This window comes from Meriones unguiculatus, chromosome 18 (genome assembly GCF_030254825.1).
Source record: "Meriones unguiculatus strain TT.TT164.6M chromosome 18, Bangor_MerUng_6.1, whole genome shotgun sequence".
Taxonomy (NCBI): domain Eukaryota; kingdom Metazoa; phylum Chordata; class Mammalia; order Rodentia; family Muridae; genus Meriones; species Meriones unguiculatus.
Genome location: NC_083365.1, coordinates 63355978 through 63369879, shown reverse-complemented (window position 1 = coordinate 63369879; position 13902 = coordinate 63355978). Strand labels below are relative to the sequence as shown.

The following is a 13902-nucleotide window of genomic DNA, read 5'->3' as shown; positions in this document are numbered from 1 at the left end:
GTAGAAAAATTAGGCTCAAAGTGTTCATGAGTCACATTGCCATAGCAACAATTTCAAGTGATAGATGACTGAGTTAAAAGCTTCATTTGCTGTTATGGTGTTTTCACACTCTAATAGGGATTGTGGGACACACAAACAAGTCAGATGCTAAACCTTTAGCAGGTAGGAATCATGTGTTCTTCCCTACTTGAAGTTTATTCATTGTGTAAGCAAAGGGTTACAGGAGTCAGGCTTCTCCTTCTCACCCAAGTGTAACTGTAAATGTATTGAAAATAAGCCTAGTATTTATTTTTCCATTTTCTATTTATACCAGTCAGATTGTTCCACAAAAAAACTAGGACAGGGACACACACTTGCAAGAGTCAGAGGCAAGACTATGACAGTGGTGATAAGATTGGGTCAATTACCATTCCTCAAGAGTCCAACTAAACATAGTAATTGTAGTTCAAAGCAGAGAAAGGAGACATATTCAATATGATCATGTTGGCAAGAGGAGTAAATAAGTCTAGTGTGTTCCTCAAACCCATATGTGGGATTGTTTTTGAGACATGGTTTCTCTGTGTATCCCTGGCTGATTGAGTACTCATGCTGTAGACCAGGCTGCCTTTATCCACAGAGATCTGCCTGTCCCAATCTCCCAACTAATGGGATTAGAAACGTGCACTAGCATATCATCGTGGGATCTTAATAAGAAGTTTAGATTTGAAAACAGGGAAGGCATTCTTGATTCATAGCTAAGCTCCCCTGCCCATCAACATTGTCTGAGCTCTCGTCTGTCTTGCAAGGTGGCTAGAAAAGTTGTCACAATCATCCAAAATCTCTTTCAGAGAAATAAATTCCCACTCTGGCTGAAATGGGGCTTCAGCCATTACCTTCTCCCAGCCTGTCATTCCTGGAGGAGTTTCAGTTTCTTGGAGTTCATTGTTTAAATAGTTCAGTAGCCAAAGGGAGGGGTAAAAATGTCTCTTCATTCTCACCTTCCCAACAGGACAGTCACAAATACACAAGACAACCTGAGGCTGAGGTTTCTTATAAGGAGATGGTCCAGCAAATTATGGAGTCCTGGAAGCAGCATGAATGGCTATTTCTTAACTAGACACCTCCCTCTCCTCATACACACCAACCCAAGAGGATATAAGTAAATAAAGAAAATCAATGATGTAAATAATTCTGGTTTGAAATCTGGAGAAGCTGTCAAGCTGGGCTGGTAGAGTAAGTCTCAGCTGATGGCTAGAAAAGATAAGAAGAGACACACCAGATCAAGCAGGAAAATATGTAAAAGGGGGGTTATGAATACCTCTTCGCTGTGCTTTTTGTCCTCTTTGAACACTAAATGAATTAGACTATGCTCAACCACAGTGGGAAAAGAGAGAAGATAGCTTCCTGGCTGTGCCGTCCGGTCCAAATGCCAGTCCCATCTAAACATGTCATGCGGAATCAGAAATAATGTTTAATCTTCACATCTTTGATCCATGTAGCGTTGCTGAGTCTTTGACTCTATAACATGAAACTTTCATCTATTGAATTCCTGCTTGAATGCTACTCTATTAAATTACAAAATAAAATATCTGTGTTTTAAGTAAGTTTACACTTTTGTGTTGGGCATCAGTCATAGGTATCTTGGGCTGCATACATGCAGCCCACAAACCCTGCAGTTTGTTTTTATCTAACAGCTGATATGATTAGTGTTAGTTTTAGGGGACTGAAAAGAGGGAAGTTTGAGAGAAAGTTACTGAGATGGGTTCCTCTTCAGGGCAAGAGACTTACTAAACCCAGGGATAGTACAGTGGTGGGTTCAGAAAAGACTTTGTTCTCACCAAACAAAGAAGGCTTCCTCTTCTTATAGATGACTATGGAGAAATGGCCCATGCTATAGGTAATGAATAGCCCATATTACTATATGTAGCCAGAGTAAGACGTCTTTGAATTCAAGATAGCAAATTGAAATACGGAAGGTTCTGTTCTTTGCAACTATGGGTCATGTCACAGGGTTACGGGAAGTATACCTGTCACCAACGGTAGTCAGACTACTGAGGATGTGACTCAGAAAAGAGCACGTGTTTCTTCTGCAGAGGACCCAAGTTCACTTAGGTATCAGGCAGCTCAAAAACACCTGTAACTACAACACTTTTGACTATGGGCATTGCACTCACATGCTTAAACACTCATGTGCACACATGCAATACACATAATTAAAAATAAACAGAAACTATTTCTGAAAAGATGACCCCATGTGTTTATCACTTTCTGTGTATAGCCACTTCTGCCTTTCTGCTATTCTGTGTCCCAGTCAATGGGCTCTGAAGAGATGCCAAACACTTCAGTAAAGCTGACTTTGTATTTTCAACCTTGAAACTTACATGCTATGCAAATCTCTTTTTTGTTGTTGTTGTAAATTCTCCAACTTCAGATATTTTGCTTTTATTTCTAAAAATTATTTCTTCTTTTGAGGTTATAATAAAATTACATTATTTACCCTTACCTTTGCTCAGTCTGTATAATGTTACTTTTATGTATGTTTTCAAGGATGACGATTTGGCATTGGACAACAATGAATTGATAAACTCCTCATTGGGAAAGACTGTTTATTTCCAATTTCATTATTCCTATATTTCAGTTGCCTATATTTCATTGTACAGAGTTGATGCCTCCTGGGCTTTTCCCTCTCCACATTAACATGGCTATTGTTATTTTCCTTGCTCAACTCCTGCTTGGGCAGTCATATTGGTGAGACTTTATGGCTGTAGCCTCTGAGACTTCTATGAGATGTAATCATAGCACACTCTGAGGTCCTCTGGCCCTTGTAACATTTTCCTCCTTCTTTCACAATATTTTCTGAGCCTTAGGTGTGGGAGTTGTGTTAAACATGTAATTAGTTAGGACTGGTCTCCGCAACTCTGTATTTTGAATGGTTGTGGCTTTCTATAATGGTACCTGTCTCTTACAGAGAGAAATTTCATTGATGTAGCTTGAAGACTACAAATTATGTTAGGAATGTGTGTACAAAGACAAATATTTATAATACAGTTAAGTATTGTTATAGTTTAGTAAAGTAGTAGTTTAATTTATTTTCCAAGATCCATGACTTCACTATTTGGCTAGTTTCCAGGAACAGATGTGGTTTTCCTCTCCTTAATCTGGTCTTAAGTCCAATTAGAGAGTTGTTGGTTACCATGAAAGTGTGGCTACCACTATTGTACCCTTAAGGTTTTCATGCTAATCTGGTTGCTGATGTGGTCATAGGCATCAATAGGCACCATAGTTAGATATGACTGTTGGTTGCTTCCCTTCTTTAGCACCTTATGTGGCATCTTCTGGTATCAATAAAGCTAGTTTTCATGGAGAGGCTTTAGTTCTGTTCCAGCCTGGGGTCCCAATTCAGAAGTGTCTGGTGTCTTCAGCAATAAGGGCTTAGCTTCTACTTCAGAGGTTTTGTTCTAGCAACACAGAGCAGAAAAAAAACATCTCAGTGGTTAACACTGTTGACTTGCCAGGACCCTGATACACCTAGGAGATAAACTTTGTGGCATTACTGCATGGCGTTATCTTGAATAGGATACTTAAGGTAGAAGACCCACTATGAGTTTGGGTCTTGGGCTTCATAAAAAGGAAAAAACGAGCTTAGTACCATCATTTCTCTGTCTCTGTTTCCTGACTGTGAAATCCATGTGATCAGTTGCCTCAGGCTTCTGTGATCATGCCTACATCACAAGATGCTATGTCTTTTCTGAAGTGATGTACTGTAACTCCTTGAACTGTAAGCTAGAATACTCTTTATCCTTTAAGTTGCTTGTTGTCAGATGTTTGATCACAGCATTAAGAAAAGTAACAAACACAAACAAACACATATAGCAATGACTGTGCGGGTACTATCACTCTGTAAAGAAGGGGAAGTTCCTGCTACAAGTACCAGCTATCTGTGGTGATAACTGCCCTGGTTTCATCCAGAGAACCCAATACTCAAGTTGAACTGAACTGCAGGTTTGAAATCGGTAAGTGACAGCACCTTTTTAGAACCTCAATTGCTTTTGCATCTGTCTCTTTCTGATCTCTCAAGCACTACTTCTTCAATAATGCATCAAATTTTAGGTCCAGTGTGGTGGTGGACAAATTTGTTATTACAAGCAATGATAACATCAGAACAGGGAAAAAAGAAATGTTATTATCAGCTTTTAGTCTCTCTGTGGTACATTTGTAACTTTATTTATTCCAATGGTAAGTATAGTCATTCAGACACTAGGATGTGATCCTTCTCAAATGTGGCAGAAATCCAAAGAGGCAAATTTATACCTGAGATAATCTGTAGATATTTCTACTAGATGATATTCAAACCAGAAGAAGCAACACAGGTGACCACAACCAAATAGAAGTTATACATGGTGTTCTCTCCCACAGTCACCACCAACATGACACATGATTCTTACTTTGAGATGTGGTTTGTGTGCCCTTTAAGTGGAGAATCCAGAAGGCACATATAACCTTTTGGCCTTTTGTTTAGGATGGTACACATTGCTTCTTGATGAATATTCACTTTTTATCATTATTCACTTTAATCCCGTTCATTAACTATGGCAATCTTTTTTAAAGAGAGGAAAACATCTATACAACCACAACCAATGACTCATGTGAGAACATGCTCAAACAACCTGATTGCTGAGTAAATAGTCAATGTTTGCAAATGTACAAGTGTTGCTAGAAGTGCGCTTGGGTCCACTTATTTGTTTGCATGAACATATGACTACTGCAAACAAATGTAGTTGGGACCAGATGTTTCATATAAATGAGGGCATATGGAAGTATGTGTATGTGTGCCTATGCATTGGACACCAGAGGTCAGCATGAGCTCTTTGCCTTCTATTGATTTTCAGACAGGGTCTATCACTGAATCTGCAACTCATCTATTTAGTTGAACTGTCTGGTCAGCAAGCATTCAGAGCACAAATGTATCTACCTGCTTATCTGGGATTACAAATACACACTGCTACACACACCTGCACTTTTGTTTGGGTTCTGAGGATCTGAAATCAGGTCAGTATTCTTGCATAGCAAGTACTTTATCCACTGAACTCAAGACCTGTGGAAGTCTTTTCCTGAAAAGGTTGCTGTGTGTTTGCCTTCTGGCTTTCTGACGTACACGAAGCATCTCCTTCTGACACTTGGGATCCTGGGTAGAAATTGAATTCAGCCAGCTGCTCTGGATAGCATGCTTCTGGTAGTTCTTCCTGGTTTCACAAGTGATGTTGGCTTGAGGAGAAGACTCAGGGAAAATTGAGCCCTATTATGCAAAATCTGGCTTTCAAAGAATGCATCTGCAGGAGATGTTTTCTGTGACACTCTTGAATGAGATTAACAGAGGCGCGCTCACTGCTGTGAAGATTAGTTTCAAAGACTAAAGGACCCAGTACTGAAAACGAAGATATGGCATGTTTGCATGTAGAGTTTATTCTCTAAATACAAAATTACTTTCACAAAAGAATCCTTCTACAAAGGATTGTTCAGCCTTTCTTCTATTCTCCTCTATAGAAACTGACAGTAGGGAAAATGGCATCTTCCAGAGAGCAATGGGCTTTGGGCAGAGGACCTAGTGAAGAGGAGGAATCTATGACCTTCTGTAGTGAAGTGAAACAAATAAAGAAGAGAGACTCAGGTTTAACATCCAAAAATCAGATTGAAAGATTGACTTGTCCTGGTTACTCTTACTTTAATATGAACCCGTTTGAGATTCTTCAGATAGATCCAGAAGTTACAGATGAAGAAATAAGATAAACATACCTAAATCTGTACACCTAAGGAAGGTAAACAAGAAGAAGGACCCAGGGTAAGATGATCAATCCTCACTTAAAAAGACAAATGAGATGGACATTGGAAGTAGGAGAAAACAAGAAACAGGTCAGGAGCCTACCATAGAGGGCCCCTGAAAGACTGTACCTAGCAATGTATCAAAGCAGATGTTGACACTCATAACCAAATTCTGGGCAGAGTGCAGGGAATCATATGAAAGAAGGGGGAGTTAGTAAAACCTGGAGAGGACAGGATTCCACAAGGACCAAATATATCTGGGCACAGGGTTTTTTTTTTTTTTTTTTTCTGAGACTGATTCTCCAGCCAAGGACCATGCAAGGATATAACCTAGAAACCCTGCTTAGATGTAGCCCATGGCAGCTCAATATCCAACTGGGTACCCTAGTAAGGGGAACAGGGACTGTCTCTGACATGAACTCAGTGGCTAGCTCTTTGACCTCTCCCCTCCCCCACCATGGGAGGAACAACCTAGCTAGACCACAGAGGAGGACATTGCAGCCAGTTCTGGTGAGACCTGATAAACTAGGATTAGATGGAAGGTGAGGAAGACCTCCCCTAGCAGTAGATTTAGAGAGGGGCAGAGAGGAGATGAAGGAGGGAGGATGGGATTGGGAAGGAATGAGGGAGTGGGCTACAGCTGGGATACAAAGTAAATAAACTGTAATTAATATAAAAATAATTAAGTAAAATAAAAAAGAAATAAAAAAAGAGATTATGACAGTTCTCTATATTGGTGCATCCTGTCAAAAATCAAGATGATGTTGAGAGAGCACAGAAGGCTTTTGAAGCTGTGGACAAAGCTTACAAGTTGCTACTGCATCAGGAACTAAAGAAGAGGGCCAGGGAAAAGCATATGTGGAAGACACTGTAAAAGAGAGAGAGAGAGAGAGAGAGAGAGAGAGAGAGAGAGAGAGAGAGAGAGAGAGAGAGAGAGAACAGCTGGAGAAGGAAGAAAAATCTACAAACATAGAGGAACATGATCCTTTACTGTTCAAACAGGCAGTCTACAAACAGACCAGGAAACTCTTTGCTGGGCTGGAAATTGAACGGAAAGAAAGAGAAGCCAAAGAAACGCACGAAAGGAAACTGCAGAGAGGACACTGAAGCCCAGGAAAATGCCAAGGGAGAATGGAGTGAACAAAGTTGGGATGGTCCAGCAGACAGCTGGAGACATTTCCAGGGAAATGCAAAGGGGCAGAAGGAGAAGAAATGGACCTTCCTGCGGCCACTGAAAGCAAAGAAGGAACAGTGCAAGTGATCTGCAAGGCTGTAGCCAGAGCCTTTCCCGGCTGCCTCCTTCTGCTTCAAGCACTCATTTTCTTCTACTTCCACCCCAACATACAATAGTGTTTGCTTTTTAGTCTATTTTGTTTTAAATACAGTTTAATATAAATCAACGTAATTCTTTGTACATTGAGAGGGCCTTGGTCTAACCTTCCCCCATCCTTACCCATGGAACCACCAAGATCTGAAGGAGCCACAAACTCATGCCACCTTCTTTCCCACAGCCTGTAACTTAATGTTTCCTCTTGCACTGAGTTGTGGTGGCTCCACTGTCATGTGTAGTTTGGAAAAATCCTCCAGGTAAATATTTTGCTTACAGTGGTGTCGCCATGACTCTACACCAGCGTGGCCCACCTTGGGAAGCTCTTTTGCTTGCTTCTGGGCATGCCATCCTTGCAAGCCTAGATCCAATAGGAGAGGCATTGTGGACTCATGTGGCAGTCAGTCACCTGATGCCCTGATGTCCTGTGGTGTTTGGTCGAGTCCTGTCTGACTGGCCAATCAGTCAGAGTGCCACGAGAGCCCTAGTATTTAAACCGTTCACTTTCCAAAGAATTAGCCCTCTTCCAACCAGTCCCATTGTGTACTTGCTTGTCTGCACCCATTAGTGGAAATATTGTTTTATGTATAATAAATATTATACCCACACACACAAAATGAGATAAACGAAAAATATATGGGATGAGCATATAAATTCATCCTTTAACTCACCATAAGTTCCTGATATGGAAATTATTTTGTGTGTCTTAAATACACATGGGGTCCATTTCATTCCCACTTAGCAAGTGGTAATCGGCTTACCCCTTTTTCTACTTTAGTCAAAACTGGTTCTGTCTGTTGTTCTCTTATGTGGCCTAAGCTGACCTCAAACTTATTTAGTACACAAGGATGACCCTAAACTTCTGATCTTCCTGCCTCTACCTCCTGAGGGTTGTGATTACAAGTGTGCACCACCATGCCTATTTAATATGCTGCTGGAAATTTATTAGCTTTATTGTGTATGCTGGGCAAGCACTCAGCCACCTGAGTTTCATTCACAACAAATATAATACATTCTTAATATCCCACCCAGGTTCAGATTTCTCTGGCACTTTCTACCCAAATAACTGCAAATATTCTTTTTTTCTTTTTATTTTTTTTTTATTGATGAATTCAATTTGCATCTTGGTCATAAGCTTCTCCTTTCTCTCCCTCCAGTCCCACCCTCCCTCTCACATCCCCTATCCCTTATTCTTCATAATAGAGGAGCCCCTCTGCTTGTAAGCTCCAGCTCATCTATTCACATGCGACTGAGTTCTTCTTTCTCCCATGTGGCCCGATGGGGCAGTCCCATTAGGGGGAAGTGAACAAAAAGCAAGCAACATAGTTGATGCCAGAGATATCCCCCAATCCTCTAACTAATGGGCTGACATGAAGCCTAAGATGCCCATCAGACTTATCTTCTGGGGTCTGTGCATTGTAATATGTCTATCCTGTACTGTATGACTAATATCTGTTTATAAGTGAGCATATACCATGTGTGTTTTTCTGGGTCTGTGTTACCTCACTCAGGATGATCTTTTATAGTTCCATCCAGTTGCCAGAAATTTTCATAATTTCCTTGTTTTTAATGGCTGAGTAGTATTCCTTTGTATAAATGTACCACAGTTTCTTTATCCAATTTTTGTTGAGTGATGACTAGGTTGTTTCCAGTTTTTAGCTATTATTAATAGAGCTGCTACGAACATAGTTGAGCAAATATCCTTGTTGAATGGTTGAGCATCTTTCAGGGTATGCCCAGGTCTTCAAGTATGTTTTTTCATAGTTTTCTGATTGATTTCCAAAGTGGTTGTGCAAGTTTGAGCTCCCACCAGCAACAAAAGAGTGTTTCCCTTTCTCCACATCCTCACCAACATGTGTTGTCAATTCAGTTTTTTATCTTAGCCATTCTGACAGGTGTAAGATGGAATCTCAGAGTCGTTCTGATTTGCATTTTCTTGATGACTAAGGATGTTGAGCATTTCTTTAGGTGCTTCTCCACCATTCACTATTCTTCTGTTAAGAATTCTCTGTTCAGCTCTGTATCTCATTTTTATTTGGGTTATTTGCTTTGTACTTTCTTATGAAATTAAAATGTAGCCAGCATTACTTCAGTGCTCTTCTCTGTTCCTGTTTCTCTCACTTTTTTCATGGCATTTTTTCCTTGGGATCCAGGGTCAATTTTTCCTTTGCACATTTCTTATTGTAACAATATTTTTCTATGACTATTGCTTTCAATGTTATTCCATAGTTTGGTACGTAGGTGACTCACCATATGGGCTTTCCCAGGAATTTAATGTAATTATTTTTATATCTTTGGTTCCCTATAAGATGTTGATTTTTTCCTTGACCCTTTTCCTAGAATCTCAGACAACCTTTACAAATAACATTGGGATCCTAAAACAGAAACAGGAAACAGTCTTGTGAGCCAGTCTGAACAGTGCTGACATATTTTTTTCTTTTAAGATTATGAAGCTGAATGTGGAATGATTCTGAAATTAAGGTCAGCGCTGGTAGATTTTTATACCAGCTGACAGATTGCAGAACAACAAAATGCTTTCATATGTTTGCTTTGTTATTGTTTTTCAGGGCAATGTCACTTTTTCCTGCTCAGAACCACAAATTGTCCCCATCACATTTGTCAACTCCAGGAGCAGTTATCTGCTGCTGCCTGGCACCCCCCAAATGGATGGGTTGTCAGTGAGTTTCCAGTTCCGAACGTGGAATGAGGATGGTCTGCTTCTGTCCACAGAGCTGTCTGAAGGCTCAGGGACCCTGTTGCTCATCCTTAAGGGTGGGACTCTGAGGCTCCTGAGTAAGAAAATGACAGGACATGGAACTGAAATCCTAACAGGTACAGTTTTTATGGACTTCCTTTGTAATTACCCCTTCAATCCCTTTTTCTTTTTTTTCTTCCCCTCCCCTTCCCTTCCCTTCTCTTGCCTCCCCTTCTCTTTCCTTCCCTTCCCCTCCCCTCCCCTCCCCTCCCCTCCCCTTCTTCCCTTCCCTTCCCTTCTTCCCTTCCCTTCCCTTCCCTTCCCTTCCCTTCCCTTCCCTTCCCTTCCCTTCCCTTCCCTTCCCTTCCCTTCCCTTCCCTTCCCTTCCCTTCCCTTCCCTTCCCTTCCTTTCCCTTCCCTTCCCTTCCCTGTCTGCCTTCCTTTCTTCTTCCTATACTCTTCAGAAGGGATTCTCATCCTCCCTCACTTATTCCCTCCTAGTCTCTTCTTCTTTTGTTTATAATGGTGTCTTCTTCACCTAAGTCAACCAAAGTTGAGTCGCTGTATAAAACATTCAAAATCATACAGAGGGAAGAGGGGTGTCCCAGTGGTGGAAATTTTACTATAAATATTTCCCTCCTTCACAGGCATTAATTAAACACAAAGAAACAGTGAAGTCTAAATGTACCATGTTTAGTTCAACAAGTTTTTTGATTCCTTCTTTGTAGGATCATCAGAAAAATAGGAGTTAGATTTCTTATCCCGGAGTATTGAGCACACTCTACAGAGTCTGTGGAGTGGACTGCTTAGTCCTGTGTAGAGATCTCTCACACTGTGTATTATCCTTACCATGGCCTCTCCAATATAAGGCTGTTTTTCAAACTTTACACATTAGGAAATGAAGGCTTACAGAAATGTTTCCAGAATCACAAGATTCAAAATGACAGAGCTGAGAATTTTACTTAGAATAAATAGATTCTCACTAAGAGAGGTGGGGTAACCACTGTGAATGATAATATTTTTTATGTTCACAATTATAAAACTTAAAGCACGGTCCTCCTTACTTGGAGAATATAAATGTGAGCTGGCACTGAGCTGTCTCTCTCCAATTGGTAAGATGTTTGAATGCAGAGATTTGTAGGCCTTAGGTCACAAAAGCAGTTTTTGATGATACAGGCCCTGGTGGGGCTCTGCTCTAAAGACATGGGAGCTACTTCTATTATTAAGCACATGGCAGTCCATTAACACACACTTAAGACTAAGAGAGAGGCTGGTAAGTGCTGCCACGTTACCCAGCTCTAAGGGAGAAAAAAAGTATTGTATCATTTCAGACATATCTCTCAATTACTACACAAGTCGAGGGAAGTTAAATTAGTTGCAAAACTGGTGAAGCTAGTGTCAGAAGGCTAGCCTATAATTCTTTCCCTAAGTGGATTTTTTATTACACTTTTGAAAATTTGAATCTCTTAATGTGTCTTTCAAATGAACTGAGAATTTCTTTGTTCTCATATTTTTCTGCTTGGAAAGGGTGAGAGGGAAAAATAAAAGCCCAAACAAGCGCTATAGATTTTTCTTGTTTTAAATTTCCAAACAAACTTTCCTTGAAAATAATTGAGATCTCACTGGTTTCATGAGAGGAAAAGAAAATAAGACATAAATACATGGCAATTGTTTCAGTAACCTATGGGCGTGAGTGTATGTGTGTGTGTACACATGGCAGTAGTATATTGCAGGCCTATATGTTCTGTGGTTACCTGTGTCTTTACATATTCACAGAGATCAGAGGGGATGCATGGCACCTACTTCATTACTCTGCTTTATTCCTTCAAGAAAAGATCTCTCACTAAACCCAGGATCCTCCTGTCTCAGCCTTTCATATTGTTGGGGTTGTAGACCCCCATGTGGCCACACCTGGCTTTCAATGTACTAGAGATTCCATAACTGCAGTATCCAGTATACCATATCTCCAGATTCCAGTATCCTCATGTTTGCTCAGCCACAAATGCCAGGGACCTGAGGAGCTGAAGCTTAAGTTAAAGCCAGAGCTTAACCTAACAGCTTTCTTCTTCTCCACACTGTCTTAAATACCCCTCAACTCAAAGACACTTCTACTTTTTAATAACTGTCAACTGGTATCTTGTTCTGCCTCTTGACCTAGGGTTAACTTTATACAATCCTATGTAAAGAAAGCTTTTGGATTAAAGGTGTGTGCTACAGCTGGGTGAACCACACCATAATCACCAGTTTCTTGGATTAAAGTTGTTATAGAGCTCAACTATACCAAACAAGCAGGATTTTACACTTCACAATTTTGGGGTTCACAATGGGAGCAAATATCCCATAACATACAGAATACAAGCCACCATAATTAAAGCAATTTCTCAACTGAGCTTCCCTTTTCAGATGACTCTGGACTGTGTCAAGTAAACAGTTAAACATACCTAGGATACAGGCATCAATCCCAACTTGGATATATTTACCAGCCTAGTGGTTTCTGTTATGCTTTCACAGGCTTGATGAATAGAAATGATGAAATTGAATTTCTTATTTTTTTGGCTTAACTCCGTTTTTAAAAAAATATTACAATTTATTTATTTTGTATGCCAGCTGTAACCCCTCCCTCATCCCCTGTCCAATCCTGCCCTCCATCCCTATGCTATTTCCATGCCCATCCCTCAGTCCACCGATAGGGAGGTCCTCCTCACCTTCCATCTGACCCTAGTCTATCATGTCTCACCTGGACTGGGGACTGTCTGCACTCTTTTCCTCTATGGCCTGGTAATACTGCCCCTCCCCACCAGGAGGAGGTGATCAATGAGGCAGTCAATGAGTTCATGTCAGAGACAGCCTCTGTTCCCTTTACTAGGGAATCCCACGTGGACACTGAGCTGCTATGGGCTATATCTGTGTAGGGTTACTAGGTTATCTTCATGAATGGTCCTTGGTTGAAATATCAGTATCAGAAAAGACCCTCGGGCTCAGAATTTTGGTTCTGTTGATCTTTTTATGGAGCTCCTGTCCCCTCCAGGCCTTTCTATCTCCCCCTTCTTTCACAGGATTCCCTGAACTCTGTCCAAAGTTTGACTATGAGTCTCAGCATATGCTGTGATAACCTGCTAGGTAGAGTCTTTTGAAAGCCCTCTGTGGTGTGGTCCTGTCCTGCTTTCTCCCTCTTCCAATGTCAGTCCCATTTGCCTTTCTAAGTGAGGATTTAGCATCTTACCCAGGGTCCTCCTTCTTGCTTAGCTTCTTTAGGTGTATAGATTTTAGTATGTTGACCTTATATTATTTGTCTAATAGCCACTTATAAGTGAGTATATGCCATGTGTGTCTTTCTGCTTCTGAGATACCTCACTCAGGATGACCTTTTCTAGTTTTCAACATTTGCCTGCAGATTTCATGAGTTCCTTGTTTTTAATTACTGAGTAGAATTCCATTGTGTAAATGTACCACAATTTCTGTATCCATTCCTTCATTGAGGGACATCTAGGTTGTTTCCAGATTCTGGCTATTGCAAATAAAGCTGCTATGAACATGTTGAGCAAATTCCCATATTGTATTATTGATCATATTTAGGATATATGCCTGAGTGGTATAGCTGGATCTTGGGGTAAAACTATTCCTAATTTTCTGAGAAAGTGCCAGATGGATTTTCAAAGTGGTTGTACAAATTTACATTTCCACCAGCAATGGAGAGGATTCCCCTTTCTCTATTTCCTCTCCAGCATGTGTTGTCACTTGAGTTTTTGATCTTAGCCATTCTGACGGGTATAAGGTGGAATCTCAGGGTCATTTTGATTTGTATTTCCTTAATAACTAAAGATGTTGAACATTTTTAAGTGTTTCTCTGCCATTCAATATATCTTAATTGAGAATTTTCTGTTGAGCTATGTACCCCAATTTTCAAATTTTTATTTTTATTAGAGTTTATTCACTCATTCATGTTTAAAGTACTGGAAAGATCAGGGATACAAAGCATTTACCTAGACAAAAAATTTGAATTTCTTAATTCACTTCGCTTCTCCAGGTTACTCCAGTGTGGATTTGAGAAAGTTAGATTATTATCATCATCATTACTAAA

At 40.3% G+C, this 13902-nt stretch overlaps 1 protein-coding gene and 1 pseudogene across 1 annotated transcript in view; both read left to right on the top strand.

Annotated features, from left to right (window-relative positions):
* Positions 1 to 13902, top strand: part of LOC110565027 (contactin-associated protein like 5-1-like) — a 703043-nt gene that overhangs the window by 391675 nt on the left and 297466 nt on the right. Inside the window, exon 8 of the mRNA XM_060371632.1 lies at positions 9694 to 9958. Coding sequence (XP_060227615.1) covers positions 9694 to 9958 — 265 coding nt within the window. The remainder of the gene's footprint in view (positions 1 to 9693; positions 9959 to 13902) is intronic.
* On the top strand, positions 5542 to 7060 carry LOC110565028 (dnaJ homolog subfamily C member 8-like; annotated as a pseudogene).